Below are 27525 nucleotides of genomic sequence, written 5' to 3' on the forward strand. Positions count from 1 at the left end.
ACAGGCACACCCTCTCTTCACATACAGCAAGATAGATGAATACAGAGATTCTCTAATTGGACTCCTTCGTCCCAAGACACCTACCACTAATCTAACAATATTCCCTTGCATAAATTAATACAGCCGCAGCATCTTACATACCCCAAAAATGTAAACCCATAGATAACTGCTGTTCATTAACTTCAGGAATAGTCTCCTATTCCTTTTCCTTAAACAGATAATTTTGCAAAAGTAGATATCTAAAAACTCCAAAAGCAAAGACTAGCAAATTGTGCTTTTCTCTGTTGAAACATTCCCCCAGTTGTGGGTACTAAATCACATTATAACATTGCAAAATAGTCAGAGTGTAATTAACCCATGTTGCTTCACATTTCTGATGTGGCAATTGTTTAAGACATGGCTTTATAAGGGACCAAAAGAGAGACACACGATGCTGTGAACCTCAGGGCACCCACCGGGGGAAGGACCCTACCCAGAGGGGGAGAGAGGCAGGCCAGGAGAGGTAGCGTTTGAAGAAAAGGCCATGTTCACTCTGAAGACGCTTCCACTTCTGCTCTTACTCGACATACAGCTTTCCAAGGCCTTTCCAATACCTTCTGAATCCCCAGAAGAGAAAAATACAAAAATTGTCCAGGTAAATTGACTATCAGTTGGTGGCTGGTTGATTTGCCAGTTATTAGGAAATTGTGTGGGGTTTTTTTTCTCTCTTTTTAGTTAAAAGAACCTGAAAGAAATTCTCTGGATGATTTGAGGTTGAATGTCTTGTTTCAGTGATTTGGAAGGTTCCAAGCTGGGCCCTCTAAAGGCTGGGCATGAAAACAAGCCAGGCTCTTCAAACCCTGGGAAAATACTGCTGCTGAGCTGCCTCCAGTTGGAGAGGCCTTTTAAAAGAAATGGTTTTAATTACAAAACTAAATTATTTTCTTTCTCACTTACCTAGGATTTTCCCTTTCAGTATATCTCAAACCCAGTTGCTACATGTCTGATGCTCTCTATATGGACCTTTGCAGCCAAAAATCCCAGGTGTAGAAATGAGCATGAGGATGGGAAATTATAAGGGACTAGAAATCAGTTCATAGTGTAATCAGATTTCCTAATACCAGATTATGGGGCTGTTTATAAACTCTTGGAAGTGCTATAAAAGCGGAACCAATAGCTTTTTTCCATGGTTTTGCAGTATGAAAGTCAGGCTACATTTTTAAGAAACACAGGGAATGCTATCACAAATTTGTCACGCATAATTTTTTTAGTATTACAATTTTAGAAAATGATTATTCTCATTGCTTTTTCTTTTACTTATTTTTTTTTTAATCTCTTTCAGTGGTAGTAGTGACTCCTGGACTAACAGCTAGAGTTCATTAAGTGTTTACTCTGCATGAGGCACCCTGCTAAGCACTTCACAAGCATCTCATTTCATCCTCACGACAACCCTGTGAAGGGGGTATTATCATTTCCACTTCAGAGACTAAAGTAAATCTTAAGTCAGTTAAGTGATATGTCCAAGGACTCACAGTTAATCTGTGGTAGAGCCAAGATTTGAACCCAAACATATCTGATCCCAAAATCTGTGCGAGCACAAAAGCTCTCTGTCCTATGTCACTTGCAAAGCGCCAGGTGTTCACAGGCTGCTTAAGGTGAGAGAAAGAAGTCTTACAATTGGCTTAATACCGCCTCAGAAACTTTACCTCCTCATGAGTGTTGGCTCCTTCCAAAGAGTGACTGTGGTGGATAAAATGCTAATGTTAGAGATGCCGCTGTTGCCCCAAAACATATTTGGAGTTCTTCTTTTGAAATTGTCAACTTTCATTTGAGAAGCAACATGGTGACTTGAGGCCTGAATTGTCATCTTGGCAAGTTCTTTCCATCTCTGCGCCTCCATTTCTTCATGAGGATGATTAATACAATAGTGAAAAGAGAAGTAAAAGAGCCAATCGGCATTGATGCAACTAATGCCTCAAGAAGTCAATAAATGCTAGTGCTATTTTTTCAATAAAAACAAGAAGGCAGTCTCCTGACTGTATACTAGCATTTTGCATGAGGACTTGGACTTCAATCCTTATGAAATACCCATTTTTATGCATAAACATTAACTGGAGTACTGACAAGAGGGCTATTCTTTCCAATAGGCACTGTTCCCTCAAAGTCAACCTACCAATTTGTGTTTTGTTCCTGTGGCTATCAGGTTATTAGCCCCAGTTTGACCTCTGCAGAAACTTAGAAAGGAACGCAAAATGCCCAAAGAACTGCAGGTAATTTCACAGCAAGTTACCTTATATGTTTGTCTTTATCTAGAATTACCTAGAAAATTTCTACCAATTACCAAAGGGAGAACATCGATCTGCAAGGAAGAACAGCACTAGTGTGATTGTTGAAAAGCTTAAAGAAATGCAACGATTCTTTGGGTTGAACGTGACGGGGCAGCCAGATGAGGAAACTCTGGCGGTGATGCAAAAGCCTCGCTGTGGAGTGCCTGATAGTGGCGGTTATATGATAACCCCAGGAAACCCCAAGTGGCAACAAACTCACCTGACCTACAGGTAATATTTCTAGAGTGTCAGAATTCATTCATTCAGCCAGTGTTTACTGAGCTCTTATGATGTACCAGGCCCTGTTCTAGGACTTGGGATACACTGGAGACAAATAAATATCTCTGCCCTTATAGAGTTTAGATTCTGGTGAATGAGTCTGAGAATGAAAGGGTAAAAGCCCCATTGGTTCTTTTCACTGCAAAGTCTGCCACTTGTGTCTTCCTTCTCTAACAATCTAAAGAGGCCAATGGCAATGTTAGGCTTAATCGTTGCTGGAGACAATCTAGCCCCACATTTCATGCATCCTGATGATGATAATGATCATGACAATACCCAATATTTGTTGAATACTTCTATTAGCCAAGTAGTGAACTAAATACTTTATGTGTATTTAATCCTCAAAACAACCCTATGAGAGAGGTACTACTTTATTATCCTCATTTTATCAATAAGGAAATTGAGTTTCAAGACATGTAGTAATTTCTCTAGAACCCACATCTCTCTTCAACCCTGAGTCCTGTACTCCTTCCTTATACCGTCTCCAGTGGTAGCGCATCATGTATGCAACTCACTCCAAAATAGAGTAACTCAGTCTGTTGACAGACTGCTGTTCTAAATAATAATGAGCACTTCACACATCTTCTCATTTTGAAGCATTATTAGCTATCCCCCAGACTTATCAGGGGCTGACGTGGTGAAATCTTTTGAGCAAGCCTTTAAACTCTGGAGTGAAGCATCACCGCTGACATTCACAAGGATCTCACAGAAAGAAGCAGACATCAGGATTACTTTTGTCCGAGGAGGTAGGCTCGAAGCAGTCATGCTCAATTTTGCTTTCCCTGGCTAAGCTGAGACTTGGCAAGGACCTAAAACAAATTGTTTTATTTCAGATCATGGTGACAATTCTCCATTTGATGGACCTGATGGAATCCTTGCTCATGCCTTTCAGCCAGGCCAAGGTATTGGAGGAGATGCTCATTTTGATTTGGATGAAACATGGACCACAGACGATGAAAGTAAGTTAACAAGCTTGTGTCCACATTGCAGCTTTGAATGAACTTTTGCCACATTAGAATTCCCCCTCCACGCACACACAGACACACACACATCCAAGTTATTGTAACATTTCAAACTCATGCAAACTGACCATTTAAAATTTTTGCTACCTCAAGACACTAAGTCAATTTAGGTGTAAAAAAAAATCTTGAAGCTAACAACTGACCTTGTTTCCTAGGGCAGGACTCAGAAAGCTACAGACCATGGCTAAATCCTGCCTGGCTCTGTTTGTATAAATAAAGTTTTATTGGAAAAGGGATACACTTATTTGTTTATGTATCATCTATGGCTGTTTTTATGCTACAACAACAGAGCTGAGTAGTTGCAACAGAGACAATATGGCTCACAAAGCCTAAAATATTTAGTCTCTGGACCTTTACAGAAAAAGTTTGCTGACCATTGCTGTATGGCGTATATATATTTTTAATATTCTAAAATTTAATGATGTTTGAAAAAGGTCTCTATTTTTGGAAATTCAGAAATAATTGAGTTGATTCAGAAAACTGTCCTACTTAAAAGACAGCAGCCCTCTTTTTTTTTTTCTTCTAGTTATTTCATCTTCTTGGAGCTCTTTTTCAATGGTATGCAAACACCCCTTTCAGGAGAAGACTCAGAATAATAAGAGTTGGACCACCTGAAGGGAAGGATTGAGGATAAGGACAGGTATATCCAGACCACATGGTACTTCACAAGGCCATGGGGTAACAATATGCCACAGAACACTTTTTAGAAAATAATAGGAAAGGAAGCTTTTACCTTTGCTTGAGACCTGTTCCTCTCATCGTTTTCTCAACATATGTGTTGTATTTATTCTACTTAAGTCCCTGTGCTAGGGGCTATGTGTACCCAAAGATAAATAACACTCTCCACTACTTTGCATTCCTATTGCCCTCCCCACTAGTTCAGATAGTCATTACCTCTTACCTGAACTAAATGAACCAGATTCCCACCTGGACTGTTTACCTCCAATCTCTGCTCCCTCTAATTTTTCCCAACACTGCAGCAAGGTTTGTCTTTGGAAAGCCCATCTTGGATTACCTTACTCTCCTGCTTAAAACTTTCAGTGTTGACATTTTCTGGACAAAATAACATCCAAATACCTTCATTTGGCATTAAAGCCTCTTGATGACTTTCCAATCTCATCTTTCATGACTTGTCTTCATATTTCGCACACACCAGCCACATTGCACGTTCACTATTCCTGGATCATTCCATGTGCTTTCCAAGTTCCCTACATTTGTTCACATTGTCCTCTTCTAAAATGTCCTTCCCCACACCCTAAGCCCCACCTTCAAAATCTCTCTCTTTCCATGCTATGTCAAATGCCACCCCCTGTCTTTACTTTCAGCTGGAAATGAGGCCTTCCTCCTCAGAATCCCAACGGCCTTTATTTCTCCTCCAACTGCTCTCTCATCTAGTACTCCAGGCACTCAAAACATTTTTTGAAATGCATTTATGAATGCAAAAATGGAGGGATGTGTGATGATCAAGAAAGCAAGTCTTGGAGCTTGGGTAGAATTTTAGTAGGCTAATTATCAAAAGGAAGTGGGATGTTTTAGTAAGAGCACGGGTCTTGCCATCATATCTGGGTTCGACCATGGTTCTCCCACCTACTAGTTGCCAGTAACAAAATCTGTGGGCTTCAGTTCCTTTACTGTAAAAATATTTCTAACAATGCTTCATAAAAATATTGTGAGAATTAAACAATATTACATTTCCTCGCATATAGAAAGTACTCTACAACTATGTATTTTTTTTTAAGTTGGCATGTAGGGAAATGCAAGGTGTGTTTGTAAGATGGCACATAGACTGGCTGGAGTGAAGGATTCACATAACATGTCAAGCCCTCGAATGGCTGCTGGAGCCAAGTGGAGAAGTCTTGGACTTGGCAAAGAAGCTTGGACTTTATTTGATAGGAAGTGCGAGGAGCCTTGGGAGTTTTTAAGTTCCCACTTGTGAAAGGCACTCTGCTTGTGGAAATTAAAAGAGGAGGAAAGGGAAGAAAAGAGTCAGGGTTTGTCTCTTTCTGGTGGAGTGTCTGGAGCTGCTTGGAGAGCTCAGAATCAGGGAAAAGCTGGTGCTAGCCTGTGGGGGATTAGGGAGCCAAAGTGAGTCAGCTCTGCATCTGAGGCTACTCTGCTGCCTGGCAAGCTCGTTTTCTACCTACCTGTTCACCGAGACTCTACTAACGGGGCTGAGGGCCTGAGGGCCTGGCGAGAGGTAGATGTGAGCGCACAAGGGGAGAGGGCTTCTGAAAGTCACGAGACCTGTGATGGCTCTGCCATCGTTTCTCTAAACCTCAGGTCCACATCCATGAAATATGGGAATCGGAATAAAGGCAACTTTTCTTCTAAGATTTGACGAGAAGCTCATACTCACCTAATCTTAACCTATAGCTTCTACCCTGATTCTTTCCAATTTCCATTTCTTCAGGTACCTGAAGGGAAAATGAAAAAGGTGCAGGAAGGGCTGTTTCCCCAGGCAATTCTGGCTTGGAAAACTGCATTCCTTGAGATCATATTTCCACCGCCCTTGGTTCCACTTAGAGCCATTCACCACACATGCTTGCATTTCAGATTACAACTTGTTTCTTGTTGCTGCCCATGAATTTGGCCATTCCTTGGGGCTCGCTCACTCCTCTGACCCCGGTGCCTTGATGTATCCCAACTACGCTTTCAGGGAAACCAGCACCTACTCGCTCTCCCAAGATGACATCAATGGCATTCAGGCCATCTATGGTAAGGTCATCTGAAGAACACTGCAGTACATGGTGAGACCTGGGCATGTCAAGGATGTTCATTGTGATCTTGTCTGTGGTGGTAGAAGTTGGAGGGCACCTGGGAGTCTCTCAGGAGGAGAATTTACAGGTAAAATGTAGTGAATACATGCCACAGAGTAATGTGCGGCAGTTAGAAATAGTCAATTAGAAGTACATACGGCAACAACACAGATGGGTCTTTAAAACATTGCGCTTCATGAAAAATAAACAGAATGATACATATTACACAGTGTATAAATTACATTACAAAATATATGAAACTACATAAATTAAAAACGCATGTAGACAAAGCAAACCATTTTCAAGTAACGTGCTAACAGAAAGATATATATTGAACATATTAAGATTGTTGTCTGTGGGGGAAGGAGGGGAATGAGAATGGAGCATGGACAGAAAGAAACATTTTTAGAGAAGTGATTGATACTTCAAGGAGGGATAGAGGCCCTTGGCCCTGTTATAAGAAGTACTGTCTAGGTACTGCATCTGTCCTCCCTCTTGCCTTTCTGCCCCCTACTGGCTGTGCTTAAGAAAAAGAAACCAGAGGAGAGGTCTGCGGGTCTTTAAAAAAGTTTTGAGTGGAAGGGAAGGGAATGGAATGGAAAAGAGTGGAGTGGAGCGGGGAAAGCATTCTCCCCTCTCCAGTGGGACAGCATTATAAAACCAAGCATGCCAGGATAACACAACTAGGGAATTTTTTCATGATGGTAGAATTTTCAGGAATGAGGAGACCTACTCTAACTGCTTCTACCCCACAACTCCTTTTTTCCTGAAAACACCTCCTTCCCTTGCCTAACCTATGTTTTAAATTATCTCAACTGTTAGGATAGCACTTAATTCTACAATGAGAAAGCACACAAAAAATACAAATACTTATAGAAAAATTATTGCTAAAATTTGACTTATATTTATGCTGTGGGGTAAGAGACTCATATCAGCTCCTTTCCTGAAGGTGGATTTTGGTGGGGAAGGAGGAAGTAGATACTGAGTGACCAAAAACACAGAAAGAGGAACCAACATGGGGAGAAGGAGGGAATTAGGATTTTAAAGAGGGGGGAAGCATAGAATTCAAATTTCTTTACCTCACATCTTAACCTAGAACTGTCCCTGAAAATCACCATTACTCGTACTTAAAAAAACACACACACAACAGCAACTTTAAGAGGGCCAAATGCACAGTTACTTTAATGCCTTGCGGGATAGTCTGGTAGCATTTCTCTTCATATGAAGACGCTTCACCATCCTAAGAAGTGTCTGAAGTACACTAAGAGTCACACTGGACCCTTTTTTTTTTTTTTTTCAGGACCTTCAAACAACCCTATCCAACCAACTGGATCAACCACACCCACAGCCTGTGACCCCAGGCTGACATTTGATGCTATAGTCACACTCCGTGGAGAAATACTTTTCTTTCAAGACAAGTATAAGATTGAACCATTCCTTCCTTTGACTTCTTTTACTGGCATAACTTAAAACTGGATTCTAACTAAGTCACATATTACACATTACTCAGCTTTTCCTTTTGAATTCTACGCATATGCAGCTCATTGGAATTTACAGTGTTTTCTGGGTAACTCAAAACATGCAGGGAAAGAAAAGTAACCGAAACATTCATCAGATGTTTGTGATATCAGCTGTAAACAAACATGGGCTCTAGCTGCTTAGGAACTCCATAGCTGGGTTTATCCAAGACCAAAAGAGCATTCAATTCCACCCAAATTCAGTCAAGTAAATGAAAATTATCACTTAATAAGCTTCAGGGAAAATCATCTAACTGATAGAATTTTTCAATTTTCCATTGGCTATTTTGTGATTGTGTAATCACAGGCTGAGTGTACTTGTATTGCTTTTGCTGGAATATTCTAAATATTCTCATCATTTTGTAGGAACACTAATGAAACAGACTAACAAAATAAGACTTATCAACGTGTGAGGAGGGGACAGTGCAAAATATAACCAAATAAGGTCACTTCTATGACATCCTCTGAAAACTGTAAAGTACTCACAGGATGGACAATATCACCCTAAAGCACTGGCTGTATGTTGGTCACTGTGCTGGAAACTATGCATTCACTATATTGTCACGTCCTTCCAGCAATCTTATAAGGGGTAATACTAGCCCAAGTCTCACAGAAGCTGCCTACTTAGACTATTGTGTGTGTGGTTTTGTCCCCTGTGTTCCATTAGGTACTTTTGGAGAAGGCATCCCCAGCTACGAAGTGTGGAACTCAATTTTATTTCTCTATTCTGGCGATCCCTGCCAAATGGTATACAGGCTGCTTACGAGGATTTTGACAGGGACCTAGTTTTCCTATTTAAAGGTAACTGCCTATGGTTTTCATCTTATTTTAGTTCTACCTGAAGGGAGGAGAAAGACTTCTTTGTGGTCCCTTCCAGGTGCAGAGGAGGTGAGCCAGTGAGAGATTGTTACGCTGGCCAAGGTTTTGTCAAGAGACCTGGATTAGTCCCATCTCTGCCACGAACTTCTATGTGAACTTTAGCAGACTGTACCCTCTTCAGGCCTCAGTTTCTCATCTACAAGATAAGAAAACCATATGAGACCATCTTTAGTCTTCCTCTACCCTCATCCCAGATGTAATTTCCCAAGATTCCCCAGGGCTGTAATTTAATCTCTGTATAGAAGTCACATGAGATCAGACATCCAATTGTGGGGCCCTGAATGTCAGGCTAAGAAGTTTGAATTTTTTTATAGGTGCTGGGCAACCACAAGGGCCATCATAGCCCAATGAACTTAACTCTACCACCTCTATCTTTTAAACACTACTTTTTCCATTTTCATTTCTATGATGAATTTATGCAAAGACGAAGAAGTGGTACACGTTTTGTAGGAGTGTAAGAACTTTATCTAACATATAACCTGAATCATTGGCAGGCAACAAATACTGGGCTCTGAATGGCTATGACATTCAACCAGGTTATCCCAAGGATATATCCAACTACGGCTTCCCAAGCAGTGTCCGAGCAATTGATGCAGCTGTTTCCTATGAGAGTAAAACATACTTCTTCGTAAAAGACCAATATTGGAGGTAAGGGAAACTATTTTTTTAGTTACAGATTGAAACCTATGTTGCTTTACCCTGTCTACAAACCACTAACAATCAGGCATCTAAAGGTTTTAAAAATCTAGGTGGTCTTTGATAGGCATTCTTTTTCACAAGATGATTGATGTCGTTATGGCTTTTGAAATTTTCATTTTTATAAAATTAAAATGCCTGCATCATGGTATTGAGGATTCTATATCTGAACAGAGCAAACCTTAATAAAACGCTAGGGGGTGGGATGCAAAGAAACAGGCTAATTCTCATTTATGAGTTAAATTGTAGCACACGCAAGCTAATGTTATCCAGATAGCATACAGAATTTGATGTCCAAGTTGGACTTATTATTTACATTTATTCAGAGAGAGAGAGACTATGTACCAATTAAGTAAAAGTTGTAAAAATATAAGCTCTTCTTCTTGAAAGTAACACTGCGCCAGCAATCAGAAGCCTGTTTTAGTATTAATGATACCTATACATTTTATAAAACACAGAACATTTTTTTTCTCATCAGATTTGATAACCAAAGACGATCCATGGATGCAGGTTTTCCCAAAAGCATAGCAAGTGCCTTTGGAGGAATAGAAAGGAGAATTGATGCAGTTTTCCAGCAAGATCGTAAGTAGAAAAAAACTGTTAATAAATGTGTTTTATTTTTTAAAATAGTACATTTGCATTTGAATGTCATATTGGGACTGGAGTGGGGTCTCTTTAATTGAAAACATCTGAGATCTTCTACAAGCTAATTCAATACGTTATCTCTTTTTTTTATAGACTACTTCCTTTTCTTCAGCGGACCATATTATTATGCATTTGATCTTAATACTCGTAGAGTTACTAGGATTGCAAGAAGCAATAAATGGCTTAACTGTAGACGAAGTTGAAGCAAAATCAAAATTTTTTGTATCCCTTTTCCAAATAAGGCAGGGAAGTCTAATTTGCATATCCATTAAATTGTGACCTATTTATACTTTTCTCAACAATAAATAATGTTGTTTGTTATCACTGTACTCATTGGACCTGTCTTCAGTGAAAACACATTTGAAAATTCCGCTGTTTGCAGAGGCTGCCTTAGTTCTTATGCATTCCATCTCGGGTCAGTGAATTCATCGCAAGAAGAAGATTAAACCCTCTTTGTCACTTCACTATTCACTATTTCATTATTTGCTTATCTGACTTCTATAATGCTCATATATTCCTAAGTCTCTTTAAACATGTATTAAGCATATCTGCTACATGCAGTTTAGCACTGGATTTAGGTTAGAAGTAAGGATTATGAACAACATAGACAGTACCCCTTGCCTTTATCAAAAATGTGCTATTTTCCACTCTTGGAAAGAAATATTGTTGATATATGTTATGAGTTGAATTGTGTTCCCCAAAAAGATATGTTGAAGTCCTAACGCCAAGTACCTATGAATGTACCTTATTTGGAACTAGAGTCTTTGCAGATGTAATTAGTTAAGATGAAGTTACGCTGGATTAGGGTGGGCCTAAGAACTGGTGTCCTTAAAAGAAGAGGAGAGACACAGACACACAGTGGAGAAGGCCATATGAAGATAGAGACAGAAATGGGAATGATTCATCTACATGCCAAGGATTGCCAGCAACCACCAGAAGCTCAGAAGAGGCAAGGAAGGATCCTCCCTAGAGCATTCAGAGAGAAGAACATGACCCTCCTGACACCTTCACTTTGGACTCATAGCTTCCAGAACTGTGATAGAATAAATTTCTGTTGTTTTAAGCTAGCAAGTTTGTGATACTTTATTACAGCAGCCCTAGGAAGCTAATATAGTACATCTGCACTTAAGAAAATGAATCAACCCAGAATGACAAAGTTGAACCCCTGTAAGGATTATTGGCATCTTTCCAGGGGAGCAGCAAAAAGGAGAGGTACTACTTCCTCTCCTGCCTCCTCCCTACACTCTCCTTCTAGAGTCTAAGCAAATGGGCTAGTTGGATCTGATGTTCCTTATTTCTTTTTTTCCTGGGATACTCAGGAGGACACCATCTATAGATAACCAGGGTCTGCACAAACAGAACAGTGCTGGGCACAAAATTCAATAAATCTCATTAAATTGACTTAAAGTGAGCTTAGATGCATACATTTACTAAAGACTCTTTTCTGTTAAGAACTGTAAGACCTGTGGGACCATAATGGCTAGTCTAGACATCAAAAATCATTATAATGTCATATTTGTAGTTGTTAGAATGTAATGCAGCTTATTACATAATAAATGTGAATTGTAAAATATATTTATCACTAGCACATCCTATTTTCTTTTTCTGTTAAAGTTTTTAAATTCCATATATAATTGAGCATAATTTGGCACCTTATTCTGGTTCAAAAATTATCTATTAAATAAGTTCAAAATAAATATTTTAAATGACTGACTTGTGATCTACTATAATTTCTTAAGATACTACCACATAGTGTATCTAAAGTATAAAAAGGAATAGCAAATTTTGATATATTTTCAGCCATTTATTCTCTTGTCAGAATTATTATAACATTGATATTAAACTTTTAGATATTGCTTCACGGGTCATGAAATATTTTGTAAATATTCGATGTCCTCAAAAAATTCCCTCAAATATGTCGGCACATTATTCTCAACTTATTTTACAAGTGAGAAAACAAACAAGAGCATACTATCTTTTCATTCATTCATTCATTCATTCATTTATTCAACAAAAATTAATTACCTACATGTCCCAGGTACTGTGCTAGGAAAAGCGAGAGAGATGCGTAAGTAATTTATTGCATCAAGGTAACGAGTGAAAGGACCTGTAAGAACAGAGTATTTCATTTTTAACAGTAGAGTCAATTTCAGACTATCATATTTTCTCGAACTTATGCCAGTTTGATAGGCGCAAAGATGGGAGATTCATCTTCTCAGAACACCTGCTAGTTATACTAGCTAGTTATGATAGATTCTTGGCTCAAATCTCATCTAAACATTTTTCAGATGAGAACTGAGTGCATCTTATTTCTTTAACTATATTTCACAGAGTCATGGAAAGTGAACAGCAATATGAAGTGTAACAAAGAATTCGAAAAAAAATATTCCCTTTTTTAAAGTTCTCTTCTTAACAATGTGGTATTTTCTGGCTGTTACATTGAAGTTTTATGTGAGTACAATAGCTGTAGGAATCTAAGCTTAAAATTTAAGTAATGAGACTACATTTTATCTTAGGTTGAGTTTCTTTGAAAGCAAAGCCTAAGTCAAGACTTTGATGTAGTTATTTTATTTGGGACATGGTCCCAGGAAGCAAGAGTGAAGTAGTAAGCAGACTGAAACAGAGAAGGAGGAAAAGCCAGTACAAGTACATGTTATCAAGGTTTCTCCTATGGGCAACCTGGGGCTCAATTCCACCCAGACCTCCTGAGAAGCCTATAGAACACCTTTCAATTGCTCAAATCTCTAGTGGATGGGAGGCTGGAACATTCGTCCTTCAGTTCCCTCCCCCAGAGTGTGGCTCTGTGGCATCTCAATCCCCTGGGGGCAGAAAGCAAAAAGATACACAGTATATGCTTAAGGTTGGACTTCGTCAGAGCAAGATGAGTTACACCTATCCACCACCACTGCAACCAACACCAGAGGTATGCTGAGGGGATGTGACACAGGGCACCAGAGGCATCTCCTACATCTTTGTTGTTGGGAGATTAAAATGATAGGAAATTGGAGGAGACTTCTCTGGAGAAACTTATTAGCCCAAGAAAAAAGATTTACAGATACTGACACTGTAGAAATCTCAATATGGCACAGGCTGCTAGTTGCCTACGTTAACACCATTCTCCCTTTCCTTTGCTGCAATAAGACCCCAACTTCATTTGAGGTAGCAATACGTCCAGCTAAAAGACTACATTTTGTAGCCTCGCTTACAGCTAAATGTGGCCATGTGTTTAATTTTTTGCCAAAATGTGTAAGCAGATTATTGTGTGGCCTTCTGGAAAGATACCGGCAGTTTACTTTCTCTGCATTCCTCTTTCCTGCTGCCTGTAATGCAGATACAATCACCAGAGGTTGGGAAGCCACCGGGACCAGGAGGCATTGCACTTGAGTGGTATAGCAAGGTAGATGTTGCCTACATCCCTGATGATGCGGAGTTGTCATATAAGCCCTGGACTACCAAATCTGGACTTTTTTTGTGTGAGAGAGAAGTAAGTTTTTACTTTATTAATCATCTGTTATTTTGAGTTTTTCCATTATGTTCAACCAAATCTCATTCCAACTAATACGTCACGTGAACTGTCTGGATGCCACCCCACCTACTTGCGGTGAAGGTGATCAATCAACAAGCCCTGCCCAGGCACACAGAGCTTCCAGTCAGCTTTCTCATCTCTAGTTCTTAAACAGGTTGCAGCACAAAGTCTTCAAACATTTGAAAAAGGGTTTCTAATCTGAAAAACAGACACCAAAAAAGAAACTTTGAAGAAATAGAGATGATCCTGGGAGCAAAAGAAAATGTCAAACTTAAAAATACTTTACATTCTCGAAAAATAAAGCATATTTTATATCCAAAAACACTAACAAAATGCAAAAAAGTAAAACAATAAATAAAAGGATACTCAGAGAACTAGAAAGAGCTCTTGGGAATTAAAGAGCTGAAATAAAAAACTCAATAGGTGAGTTGGAAAATAGTAAAGGATATATTAGAAACACAGAGATTCAATCCAGGAAGACCAACTGATACATATTCCAAAAAGAGAGAAAAATGGATGGGAAGAAATTATCAAAGAAATAATATGGGAAAGTTTCCTTGAATTGAAGTTTTAATAATGAAGGGGCCTGCTTACTGCCCAGCACTACTAATGCAATAAGACCCACATCAAGAGACGTCGTTATGAAATTTCTGAATATCTGGGTAAAGAGAAGATTTCCAAAATTTTTCAGAAGAAAAATATCAAGAATCGGAATAAAAGACTTCTCAACAGCAACACTAGATTCTAGAAAAAAAAGTAAATAGTACCTTCAAAGTTCCCAGAGAAATTTATTTCAGCCTGAAATTCTGTATCCAGACACACTCTCAATCAAGTGTGAGGATGGAATAAAGGGCATTCTGAGCCGTGAAAAGATTCAAAACATTTAGTTTCCTCGCACCCTTTCTTAGATCCTCCTTCCCCATCTCCCATGGCGGTCCATAATATATATTGGCTCCAATCAGACCAGATTTCCTACAGCTCATTTCTGCTGTGGTACCTGCTTCCTTGGCCTCCCTCCATTCACACACCTTCTCCCTTTCTCTGTGGGCTCCAAATTCTACCCATTCTTCAAGACTCAGTGCAAGACCCACCTGCTTGAAGCCTCTAGGCCACACCCATTAGCAGTGATCTCTCCACCTTTTGGCCCTTCTCAGTCTCCAGAGCCTTCACTGTGCATTTTGCCACTTGCCTCCATTTTGTCTGTATATTAGTCCTGTATATGTCTGAATTCTCCAACAAAATTGGAGTGGTATCTTATTCATGCTTACATTTACAGTGATGGACAAATAGTAGGTGCTCAATAAACATTTGATGTTTACCCTAGTTAATTAGGGTAATTTGATTCCTGACTCAATTGTCTTTTCATGATACTGTGCTACTCAAGATATTTTGGAATTTCATTCAAAGGAAATCATTTCATAAACTCTCAAGAATTTATGGATAGGAAAACCTCCAGTTCTGCAAGGACAAAAGTAAATTGGAGGCTGACTTCATATTATATTCAATTCAATAATGAGCAATGACTGTGTTTCCTAAGCAACTGCAGATCATGATTGCAAAATCAAGTCAATCTAAGAAAAAAAAAAGCATATCATGACACACTTCATGGCAAATGCCCTTTTCTGTTGTTAATTAAAGGATGATACAGGCCAATGCACGCCACGTCTCACTATTATTTTCTAAATTCTATGCAAACAGAACCAGGCTTCAACTGAAGAAAGAGGAATGAAGAGGCTTCTGCTTCTATTTTTGCTCTTTATAACATTTTCTTCTGCATTTCCTACAGACCAAAAGATGGAAAACGAAGAAAACATGCAGCTGGCTGAGGTACTGTCTCAAGAAATATTATTAACAACTATCAAAAAACATTCATTTTATTGATTGGCTTGGGATCTAAAAAGACAGCAAATTCCTATAAAAGCATCCTAAACTTTCTTGTGAGAAGGAGCTGCTTTTCAATTCCCTGGCTCTAAGCACGTCAAGGAACTGTGTGAGGGGTGGAGAGTGGGGGCGGGGTGGGGGAAAAGGCAGGGTTTGCTACAACATTAAGCAATGGTTACCAATGAGGAGATAGTGAGAGGAGAAACGGGACAGCCCTGCAAGAAATAGAGATCTCTACAAAAGCATTTTGAGACCAACTAGGATTTGGAGCCCCTTATCCCTTTATATAGGAATAATACATTGCTTTGAGATTCTTTCTAAAAATCAGTACAGTTAATTTGCCATATTTGGTTAAATTAATTAAATTTGCAAAATGAATGAAAACCTATCTCTTCTAGAATTTGTTTCAAGGAAACACCACAATGAAAGTAACAGCAAAAATATGTAAGATATGTGATCATTTAACATATACGAGAAGCTTGAATCTCTTCTGTGGAAGTTTGGAGTTTTTATGGGCTGTGTGGTTTGGCAAATTCTGGTCACACATAGCTCAATCAGGCCATGCAAACTGAAAAAACAGGGTGACACTTTTCTTTCCTCTCTGTTTCCTTCCTTTTTTCTTTCTTCCCTCACTCCTTGCTTTCCCTCATTACCTATTTCCTTTCTTCCCCTCCCCAACTGTCAAAAAGGATTTCAGACAATTTTGTTTTAACCTGAGATGGAGATTTGCCCTCTTGTAGTTTGTGCCTTTTTTTGTCTTTTTGGTCAGGCGTATCTCAACCAGTTCTACTCTCTTGAAATAGAAGGGAGTCATCTTGTTCAAAGCACGAACAGGAGTCCTATAGATGGCAAAATTCAAGAAATGCAAGCATTTTTTGGATTGACAGTGACTGGAAAACTGGACTCAAACACACTTGAGATCATGAAGACACCCAGGTGTGGGGTGCCTGATGTGGGTCAGTATGGCTATACTCTGCCTGGGTGGAACAAATACAATCTCACGTACAGGTAACGCTTCTGCCAACTTATTTCCCCCTAATCTAAAGAAACAATAGAATCTCAAAGGAACAAAAATAATGATAGTTTATTTTACCAAGTACTTCCTATGTGCGTGGCACTTCATAGATTTCATTTATTCTATCCTCCCAACAAACTTGTGATGTAGGCACCACTGTTATTGCCACCTTAAACACAGAAGAGCTGAAGCAAAAGGTTATTTACCATAGTCAAGGTTACATAGCTTTTATCAGCAGACTGGTTCTGGCAGAGATGCTCTAACCTTTAGCCTCTGCCACATCCATATAACCTTGGGACCAGAAGCACTGCCATCTGATTGCAGACGCTTGAAGGTACAGATGAAGTGTGCTCAAGAGAAAATGGGAAGACCCTGGAGCACATCCAGTTTATGTTAGAGACGTATGTGAGTTAGAGTTGTCAAATCTCAGACGGTCCCGGGAGTGAAGTAAGGAGTTTTCCCCCAGACATCTCAAGGAAGGGGGGCTGGATCATTGGCAGGAAGAGGATGAAGTGTGCCCGTAACCTGAGATATAAACAGTGACCTTGACCACCGCTCTACAGCCCTCCTGGCTGGCCCTAAAGAGTTTCTGATAGTTCTTCCTTCTTCTTATTGGTCTTAGGGATTGGGTTAAAAATAGGTTTAGCAAGATACGAAATAGAAACAAGAGGGAAATCTTTTCCTGAGTAACTAACTCTTCTTTGTGGCTCTCAAGTTGAGACTGTTAATATATGACACGTGCATAAGACTGATTTCCACAAGTCGTTTGAGAAAATAAATCTCAATTCTTTTTAGAACACATTTATAATACAGTCATATACACAGCAAACACATACATGAGATTAATGCTCTCCCACTTAGGGTGTGATCTTATGGAAGTTATTTTACCTCTTTGAATCTCATTTGTTAAAGTGTTACAATATACCTGATTAATAGGGCAGATGAGAGATTGAATTATGTGGCACATATAAAAGTACTTTATTTAAATAGTAAAGTATTATACAAATGTATGCATACAAATGTAAGAATAGCACCATACCAAAAGTTGCTGTAGCATATGATTGATAAAATAGAAATGATTTTCTTTTCATAGTAGGCGTGTGCATACCCACGCGTACAAGCACAAATTGATATATTTTTGTTAATTTTTAAGAATTATGAACTATACTCCAGATATGGCACGAGCTGATGTAGACGAGGCTATCCAAAAAGGTTTACAAGTGTGGAGCACAGTTACTCCACTAACATTCACCAAGATTTCCAAGGGGATTGCAGACATCATGATTGCGTTTAGGACCCGAGGTAAGATTTTCAACGGAGAGAAAAGTATGGCTATTTTCATCTCAGGAGCTTCGAGGAGACTGATCTTTTTTTCCCCCATGAATTGTATCTCAGTCCATGGGCAGTGTCCTCGTTATTTTGATGGCCCCTTGGGAGTCCTCGGCCATGCCTTTCCTCCTGGTCTGGGTCTGGGTGGAGACACTCACTTCGATGAGGATGAAAATTGGACCAAGGATGGAGTAGGTGAGCCCAATTTTCTTTATGAACAAAATTTTATTATTCTAAATAATCCCTGAAAAGAATAGCTTTGCAATTAGTTTCTTTTTGCTTTCCAATTTCTCCACAATTTTCCATATTCCAAGATGACATTGATGAAAGTGTTCAATAGCTATTCAGACTGCTTATAAAGTTGGTAATCCTGTAGTGATCAGAGCATTCTTCACTTACTCATGCATTCATTTATACACTCACAATGCCTGAAGGTCCACTACATGCCTGGAACTATGCAAGGTATTGTATGGACCACAAAGTTGTGCTAGAAAAGTTCTAGCCCTTCAGAGGTTCATGTGGCCTAGGTCCACATACCACCATATAAGGCAGAACGTGCTGTGTGTTGTACCAATGGTAGAAGTCATCTAGGGCTTGAGGATTGAAAGAAGACTCTAGGGAGGTGGTAATTTTGAGTTAATGGTTGAAGGATGGTGTGTGGGTTCATGGCCCATAGAGGGTCTATTTATAAGCATGAACTTTCTCTTCTAACTCTTGCCCATCTGCCAAGGAATCAGTCCCTAATCTTTATATTTGACCTATTCCTTCAGACCAAGTGGGTTGAATTTTTTTTCTCTTAATGAACCTCTCTGGCACTAAAATAGGAGATATTTTATAAATTTACAAACAAAAAATGAAACTTTGCTGCGGTTAAAGTATGTGTGTCAATCAAAGGAGCAGCCTCAGTAGACTCTCAGGTTCTCCCCACTATTATTTTCTTTCATTGACAATAGTCATGTTGGGTCTGGTGTTTGGTTTCCAGGGTACCAGGAAAGCAGAAGCTGTGGCTCTGCTGATGGGTGGTATACAAGACCACAATTCAGTCTTGACCAAGTAACTCCAGATAGTCTGTGGGTTATTTTATAGTTTATGCAAAACTGAAAGCTGGTAACTCAAAATGGTCTGTGGCCACTCATTGCTAAGTCTGAACATGTGATACAATTGTTCTTTCAAATGCTATTGAACAAGGAAGATAAAGAAGTCAGTATTAACTGGACTTCAGGCACCAGGGGAAGTCTGGGGTTGGTTGCTGCCATTGCTCCGTGAATTAGCATCACAGACAAGAGGATGAAGGAAATAGGATGACACCATCATCCAAACAACAGAGGAGTTGAATGGACCATGTCTGCTGTGTATCTTCTGCTGAGACATGTCCCAATATTTCTTTGAATTTGGCCTACAGGCAGCGTGGATATGTTCAGTCAGGCAGTTATAGGAAATATCCTACTGCTTGCCAAAATCAGGGTAACTCTCTTTGCTCAGCCAGGCTTTATTTTCATATCTAGAGGCAGAGATTAATCATAGATTTCACTGTTTCTTTTATCTCTATTAAATCCAGTACTCGGTAGTAATTACTATTACCAACACTGCTATAAGCTCTCTGCCAAGGGGGATGTTTGCAGTGGATTATCAAAAAGTCCAAAGAGTTCTGGGCCCCAAGTTGGTAAAACTTTCTTGAGCTAGGCAGGAGGTAAATAGAGGCTTCCACCAAGTTCTGGGTGGATAACCAGGCAACATACCAAAATGAGTGTCTTCTAATTGCTTTGTTACACTCCCTCAGGGTCGAAAATGTGGGCCCCAGGGGACACCCAATCGTATAACTCTTAGCTCACTGACATAAAAGGGAAAATGTCTTCCTGTTCTCTAATAAAAACATAAAACCTCAAGCAAATGTAATCTCCAATAAAATTGGTATTTTTAATAGGGAAATTGGCAATAATATATAATATATCATTACCTCCTTTATTGGACTATGTAGGCTATGTCTCTGGAAAGGGTACAAAAGTCTTAGTGTAACTTGATTAAGGGCAATAGACAATGTCATCTGCTAATGCCACTGCTTCCTAAGGGAAGGACAAGACATTGCATGGCAATGTCAGAGGAGTTCAAGCAATACAGAGATTTTCCTGAGAATCTCCTAAAATGAGGCCAGTGTCGAGCCCATGTGTGAGTATGTATGTGCTACACACACATGTGCACTAAACAACTGAAACAGGCCTTACGGGTGCACATGTTGTGATGTGGCAAGAACAACCAAGGCCTGACCTTGGTATCTTTCAGGGCTTCCCATTAACTACCTGAGGGGCCCTGGGTAAGTTAATTATCTTTCTTACTCTGTTTCTTTACCTGTAGAATAAGGATCATAATGCCCTTCTTGCAGGAAGATAACAGAAGTTACCTGTAATAAAGGTGAAACCACTTTGCAAAGAACTTGCCCACAGAGAACATTCAGAAATTGTTCGACATTGAAAATTATGTTGGTGATAATTGGTATTGGTTATGATGATGATTACAGTGATTTATCTATTTAATCACATCTCCAAGAAGGCAGAGATATCTTTTTCCTACAGTATCACATGGCCCATAGTATGGTTAGCACTGCAAATATTTGGTAAATGAAGTCATTCAACAATCTTTTACTCAACATCCACTATGACCCAGGTTCTGTGATAGAAATGGAGTGTATGACAATGTACAAGACACAGACTCTGCCCTCAAGGGGTTTACAGTCTAGGGAGCACATGCAATCAAATGGCAATTAAAACCAGTATGATCAACACTGGGCTAAAGGAAACTATAGCCAAGTAATAGGAGCAAATACGGAGGTCAGCGGAGGAAGTGATGTCAAACCTGAGACCTGAAGGCTAAGCAGGAACTCAGAAGGCAAAGTGGAATAGAGAGTGATCTGGACAGAATAGCCCAAGAACTCAAGTATTAGAATTGTGGCGGAAGAGAAGGCTAAAATGAACAGGATTCAGATTATAGAGGGTCTTGAAAGCCAGGATAAAGGTTTGGACTTCATATAGATGAACAGAGTTTGAATTATTTTTTCAAAGACTCACTTGTCCCATCCCTTGTCCAAAAGCACACCCAGTGATATTGCCAGCCAGACAAGAGGCAGCAGCAAAGGCCAGAGCAGAAAAGTGTGAAAGACCATGAAATAATCTTTTGCCATTCATGTTTGTTTTGTGCAAACATCACTGGACAAGGCTTCATTATGAAAGGCTCAGACTTTTCTTCAGGATCCATAGGCTTAGTTGCAAGTCCAAGGACAGTCTTTTATATTTATAACCTTACAGACTAGTGGAAGAGAGAGAAATAAAAAAGCAATTCCACCATGCATAGTGAGACTTCTCATAGGGGGAAGCACAGGGTACTGTGATCTCGTGTAGGAGGTGCATCTAACTGTTCTTTCAAATAAACACCTGGATATCCAGCAACCATTACTAAGCACCCCCTACTGATAAGCAGTTTAGCAGTCACCAGGAATAAAAGATGGTTAAGACATGGTCTCTGTATTGAAAGGGTACACAGCTTGGTGAAAGAAATAAACAATGCAGTCCCTTATGTGCTATGACAGAATTAAGCACTGAGTCTATGGAAGCCCAGAGAGGTGCATTTAACTCAGCCTGGATAGGGACTGGGGGGATAAGGGAAGCCTCATGAAGGACATGACTCTAGAGGGGATTTCTGAGGAATAAGTAGGATAACTAGGCAAAAAGGAGGTGGGAGAGATAATATTCTGGGAAAAAGAGATGGAGATATTAAGACACAGAGATTAGAAAGAACATGACATAGATGAGAAATGCAAATGATTCAATATGGCAAGCTCATGGAATATGAAAATAAAATATGGAGCTGGAAAAAAAGGAAGGGACTAGATCATGGAGGGCCATGTTAAGGTATTTGCGCTTTATCCTACAGCCAATGGAGAACCTCTGAAGAATATATGTAGGAGAAACATGATCACATACAGGATAGCTTAGCAACAATCAAAACCTGATGACTTCTATTCTTTTTTAATACTGTCCATTTCTGAGACACCTGTTTCCTGCCATTTGCATCCTCTGGGTTATATTGCTCCATGATGTGACTAATACCAATTATTACTATTGAAATATTTCCCAGAGAAGTGATGATGCATTTGTTATAAGAATTATCTGCTGTATGGCAAGCCCTTTCTTGTTTCCCCGTAGCTACTTCCTAATCACAGATGCAACCATTCTCCTTTTGATTGATTCATGTACTCATGTTTTCCCTGTTTTTGTTAAGGATTCAACTTATTTCTTGTGGCTGCTCATGAATTTGGTCATTCACTGGGGCTCTCTCACTCCAATGATCCAACAGCTTTGATGTTCCCAAATTATGTCTCCCTGGATCCTAGCAAATACCCACTTTCTCAGGATGATATCAGTGGAATCCAATCCATTTATGGTGAGCAACATCATAAATCTGAATATATGTGAACTAAATAGGAAGCTTTCCAAAGAGGAAGTTGAGAAAATCACTTCTTGAAATTTTATGAAGAAAATATTCACTTGGGTAAGATCCTTCTGTAGATATTTCCACATGCCTTCTTAATTCACTGTGGTATTTCTTTTCTCATCAAAGGAGGTCTACCTAAGACACCTACTAAGCCTAAAGAACCCACTGTATCCCATGCCTGTGACCCTGATGTGACTTTTGATGCTATCACCACTTTCCGCAGAGAAGTAATGTTCTTTAAAGGCAGGTAAACCCATTTCCTTAAGCTCTTCAACTTCCTATGAAGATTTTTCTTTTCCAGAGATTTGGGAATAAAGAGAGAGTCATGGGGATAGTGAGAATGTGTACCTTTTACTTTCCATTTTATAACTGCCCACACTGTTTGAATATTGTACTATGGGCATATATCTTACTTGTTTGATAAATTAATTTTTTTTTAATTTTATTTATTTATTTTTCCCCCCAAGCCCCAGTAGATTGTTGTATGTCATAGTTGCACATTCTTCTAGTTGCTGTATGTGGGACGTGGCCTCAGCATGGCCGGAGAAGCGGTGTGTCGTTAGCATGGCCAGAGAAGCGGTGTGTCAGTGCGCACCCGGGATCCAAACCGGGGCCGCCAGCAGCAGAGTGCGTGCACTTAACCGCTAAGCCATGGGGCCGGCCCTTGATAAATTAATTTTTAAATATTTTTAAGCAAATTTTCAAATTGCCATTGTTTAAGCAAGTGAAGTAGAGTCTACTTTCAGTGACTTCTTAGCTAAAATGATACAACAATCCCAGTGATGTGTTGGAGTTGACTTATACTATTTCAGGATCCAATTGTTAAATTTTCAGGAATTTTGTAAACCAGTTCACATTGCTTTGGTAGTTTGAAACTGTCCATGGGTGGAGTATTTACACCCTGGAAATCAGCAAATGATAAAAATTATCATTATCTTTTTCCTACCTGGAGAGCCAGCTGTTAAACACATATCAGCAGACCTTTCCTTAATGTTGCATCAATAAAGTGTTAGCTGTAGTAGGAAATCTCTTCTCTCATTATGTATCATTTATAGGACTTAAATTGCAGCATGGTGTATCAGTTATGTATACCATGACCATATTTTCAGAAGAAAGTATCAAGACTTACACCATCTGACAATATATGTGTCAACAAGCTATTGAGCACATAGGGGATATAGGGGCAAAGGACAAAAATACCTGAAATCAGACTCCTTCCACCCACAGCTGTATAGCACTGTAATGACATGCTCTCACTACCATTCTCTCAACAGCAGAGGCTGAGAGACCACTTGTCAGGAAGGGGTTGCCAGCATGGGAAGGGAAATAGACGATAAGGGCTTTTCAAGTCTCCTTCTTAGACTCAGAACTTTACAGCCAGAAGGGAAAATCTGAGGAAATATTTTGCCATGCCGATGATAACATTTCTTCAATCTAGCAAACATCAGCACGAAAAGTTCTTCTTAGAATGCTTAGTGTTGGCTTAGAATGTTGAGTATTGCTGCTTTGGCAAAAACAAGCCATTGAGCACATTGAGAACTTTTTATGAGATTTCCACGGACAGTTTGCTACTCTAAGTACCCAAGAGAGTGGGCACAAACACACATCCGGACTTTGATAGTCCAAAGGGTAGAACTGGACTCACAACCCCCTAAACTTGCCGAGGGAAATTGTGTTAATGCTCTAAATTACTTGAGGAAAATATCAACCCATTAGATAAAAGACAAGCCTAAGATTGCAAAGTTTCCATTGAATGAAATAGATATATATAGGCTGTATGTGTAAAGTGATTTTTGTTTAATACAGGCACGTATGGAGGATCTATTATGATATCACCAATATTGAATTTGAATTAATCTCTTCCTTCTGGCCATCTCTGCCAGCTGATATTCAAGCTGCATATGAGAACCCCAAAGATAAGATTCTGGTTTTTAAAGGTAACTTTGCCCATCATGATTCCTCTTTTCCCTCTGGATGCCTGAACTGGTCAGTGGGTATTTTGATGAAAGGAATATAATCTTCATATATGAGCCAAATGGACAGGGCTTCTGACCTCATCTTAGGTTCATATCATAAAGAACAACTATCCAAGAATTCTCTGTGGCTGTAAAGATAAACGCCATCCCAATTGCACAGGAGCTAAAAGACACCTGTATGACAAAAACTAAAAAGCAGTCTTTTTTTGCCAAATAAAGGTAACCCATCTCTCTTCTATATTCCTTTTTCACTAGGGTTGCCAGATTTGGCAAATAAATATACAGGATGCTTTGAATTTCAGATAAGCAACAAATAATTTTTTAGTATAACTATGTCTTTTGCAATATTTTGGATACTCTTATACCAAAAATTAGTCATTGTTTATTTGAAATTCAGTTTTAAATGGTATCTTGTATGTAATCTAGCAACCCTACTTTTAACATGGATTTCATCGAATTACTTGCCTTTGAGAACACTTGGGTGCTGAAATTTAGGAGAACATGTCCAAACACACTTGACTGTTTTGTCAGAGTTAGAAAAGTAATCAATATAGTGAAACCAATTGACATGGGTATGGACACTATTAACTATAGGTATACATTATTTGTGTTATATTAATGATATAAGCAGCTAAAGAAAGTGGTCAGAATAAATGGAGACATAAAACTACTAAATCTCTAAGTATTGAACCTGAGAGAAACTAGGTATCTAATTATTTTTAAACTTCTTAAGACATCTATTTCTCCTTTTAGGAAATAGATCAGAAGTTAATCACTTTCTCTCTTCCTAGATGACAACTTCTGGATGATCAGAGGATATGCTGTCTTGCCAGATTATCCCAAATCCATCTACACACTTGGCTTTCCAAGACATGTAAAGAAAATTGATGCAGCTGTCTGTGACCACAACACAAGAAAAACCTACTTCTTTGTGGGCATTTGGTGCTGGAGGTAAGTTTACAGACAATTGACACTTTCATTTTATTCTGGAGAAAAATATCCACATAGCATCACTTTAACACAGGTAAAAATAAAACTAACATATAGTCTTCTTAAAGTGAATTACGTTGAAAGCAATCTCGGGTGGATGACATTCATCAAACAAAAGAACGTTTCAATGAGTCCAAAGATCTTTCTCCAACTTAAAAAATGAAGATAAGATAAAATAATAAAGCTGATGATGCCAATCAAATTGCCAATGACAAACATACCATTCAAAACCTATGAAAGCTCTGAGCTGAGCCCTTACTTTGATTGATCAGTTCCACAGAATAGCATCAATCTGACAAATGATGTGGCTTCTTTACCTCATCATTTCTTCCTTTCAAGACACTATAAATGATTCAGCCAAACATAATCTTTGCCATATTTTTTATTATTGATCCAATTAGTTTTCCTCTAGTAGGCCTCCTTTTTCTCCATATCCTAGCTTGACTCCAAATTAGGCAGTAGAAGAATTAAGCTCCCAAAACAAAGACCCCCTGGAAACCTTCCAAATCCATGTCTCCAGGTATGACGAAGTGACCCAAACCATGGACAAAGGGTATCCACGGAGGGTGGTAAAATACTTTCCGGGAATTGGTCTCCGAGTTGATGCTGCTTTTCAGCAGAAAGGTAAGTAGCAGTGCCTTAACTATAGGATACTGGGAAGGCTTTATTAACTGTGAAGGAAGACAGCACAAAAGCTTAATGTTTCAATTTTAATGTAATTTTATTACTCTTGAGTACATGTAATAATAAACGTTAACCCTGTGGGCATTGTCACAAACTGAATCACTAAGTCCTGAATTATGTTCTCTGTTATACTATTTCTAGCTGTACCAAAAGTCCCAAGATTAGTTTTACTTATCATTGATCCAAGATACCTCCTTGGTATCTTTTATACACTCCCTGAAGAGTTTTAAGTGTGAAAAATGACTAAGCACAGGAACTGAACCGTGTTTATCAAACTATAATGTATACATTATACGCACAGCTTGGGGTTTGTGTGCAAAACTACAGAGTTTCTGAGGCAGTAAGATTGTGGGTAAGATCCAGGAACCTACAGTTTAAAAGAATTTCAGTTAATTTAATGTACCAGTCCAGCTACTATAACTTCAAAGAAAAAGACCTAGACCCTGGAATAAGCAGGAGTCTAAAAATGTTTCTGAGTGACACAATCTTTTATTCCAATAAAATCTAATACAGAATCTCAAAATCTAAAACAGATAAAGCAGAACACCCCTGGAGAAATGAGGATGTAGGCCCCAAGGCCATACCCTCAGAGATCTTCTTCTCCCCCTTACTGAGATGATTTTTTTGAAACCTAATTTGAGAACCTCTGGCATAAACCACAGTCTGGCTAGAAAGGTAGTAAGCTCCTTAAAATTCATGTTTCATACATTGGCCTCTTCCTCAAGGAAACGAAATAATATTTCTCATGTGACAGTAGTACAGTAAAATATATCTATATAACTACACAAGTTTATTTTGTCTCCATAATGTTCAATTATTTGATTCTATACTCTAAAAATAAAAAGTGTGGAACCATTGTGTAGTTGTGCAATATAACTAAACATGATTCTCTCTCTCTAGGTTTCTTTTATTTCTTCCGTAGATCAAAGCAATTTGAATATGACCCTAAGGCAAAGAGCATTACCCGAATGATGAAAACCAATACTTGGTTTCAATGTAAAGAACCATTAAACTCATCATCTGATTTTAATATCAGCAAGAAAGAATTACATTCAGGAGGAGTGGAGATGTTTCATCATAAGAATTTAAACTTGCTTATTTTCAGTATTGTTCATGTGCTAAAAAAAATCTACAGTTATTAATAAATTCATAGACCTAAAATACATCTCAAGAGGTCTTTTAATCTGAACTTTGCTTCAAAGTAGAAGAGAACTATTCTTTAACATCACGTTGCCAGTCCTAGTTTTAAATGTCTATTGGATAAAGATTCAACAGCTATTTTGAGCTGCTTGAGTCTTTTTATAGGAAGATATTATGTATAAACAAAACTCTCACTGTACTTGAAGTCTATTTTTTGCTTTGTAGACTTAAAGAAGTAAGCCCTGTGTCTTAAAACAACTAAATATTGAAGTCACTTATTAAACCAATCTTTAGCATTCTATTTTGTCTGTACCTTTGGATTTGGAGAGGCCTGATAAACTGCATTCCTCATCCCTACCCATATTCTAAACCCACTGAGAAATAACATACAGTGGGGAG

The 27525-nt window shown here is 38.8% G+C and overlaps 2 protein-coding genes across 2 annotated transcripts; both read left to right on the plus strand.

The window, feature by feature from the left end:
- Positions 1 to 448: 448 nt before the first annotated feature.
- Positions 449 to 10303, plus strand: MMP8 (matrix metallopeptidase 8). Its single transcript, XM_058544514.1, has 10 exons — positions 449 to 634; positions 2293 to 2537; positions 3183 to 3331; positions 3419 to 3544; positions 6161 to 6322; positions 7664 to 7781; positions 8548 to 8681; positions 9254 to 9407; positions 9934 to 10037; positions 10194 to 10303. The coding sequence occupies exons 1-10, from the start codon at positions 524 to 526 to the stop codon at positions 10301 to 10303; spliced, it is 1413 nt and encodes a 470-aa protein (XP_058400497.1). The 5' UTR covers positions 449 to 523.
- A 5048-nt stretch (positions 10304 to 15351) lies between these two features.
- Positions 15352 to 27128, plus strand: MMP27 (matrix metallopeptidase 27). The gene is made up of 10 exons (XM_058544515.1): positions 15352 to 15453; positions 16277 to 16515; positions 17676 to 17824; positions 17918 to 18046; positions 22124 to 22285; positions 22463 to 22583; positions 24143 to 24273; positions 25104 to 25263; positions 25823 to 25926; positions 26887 to 27128. Exons 1-10 carry the CDS (start codon positions 15352 to 15354, stop codon positions 27126 to 27128), a joined length of 1539 nt encoding a protein of 512 aa, XP_058400498.1.
- Positions 27129 to 27525: the final 397 nt, after the last annotated feature.

This window comes from Diceros bicornis, chromosome 7 (assembly GCF_020826845.1).
Source record: "Diceros bicornis minor isolate mBicDic1 chromosome 7, mDicBic1.mat.cur, whole genome shotgun sequence".
Taxonomy (NCBI): domain Eukaryota; kingdom Metazoa; phylum Chordata; class Mammalia; order Perissodactyla; family Rhinocerotidae; genus Diceros; species Diceros bicornis.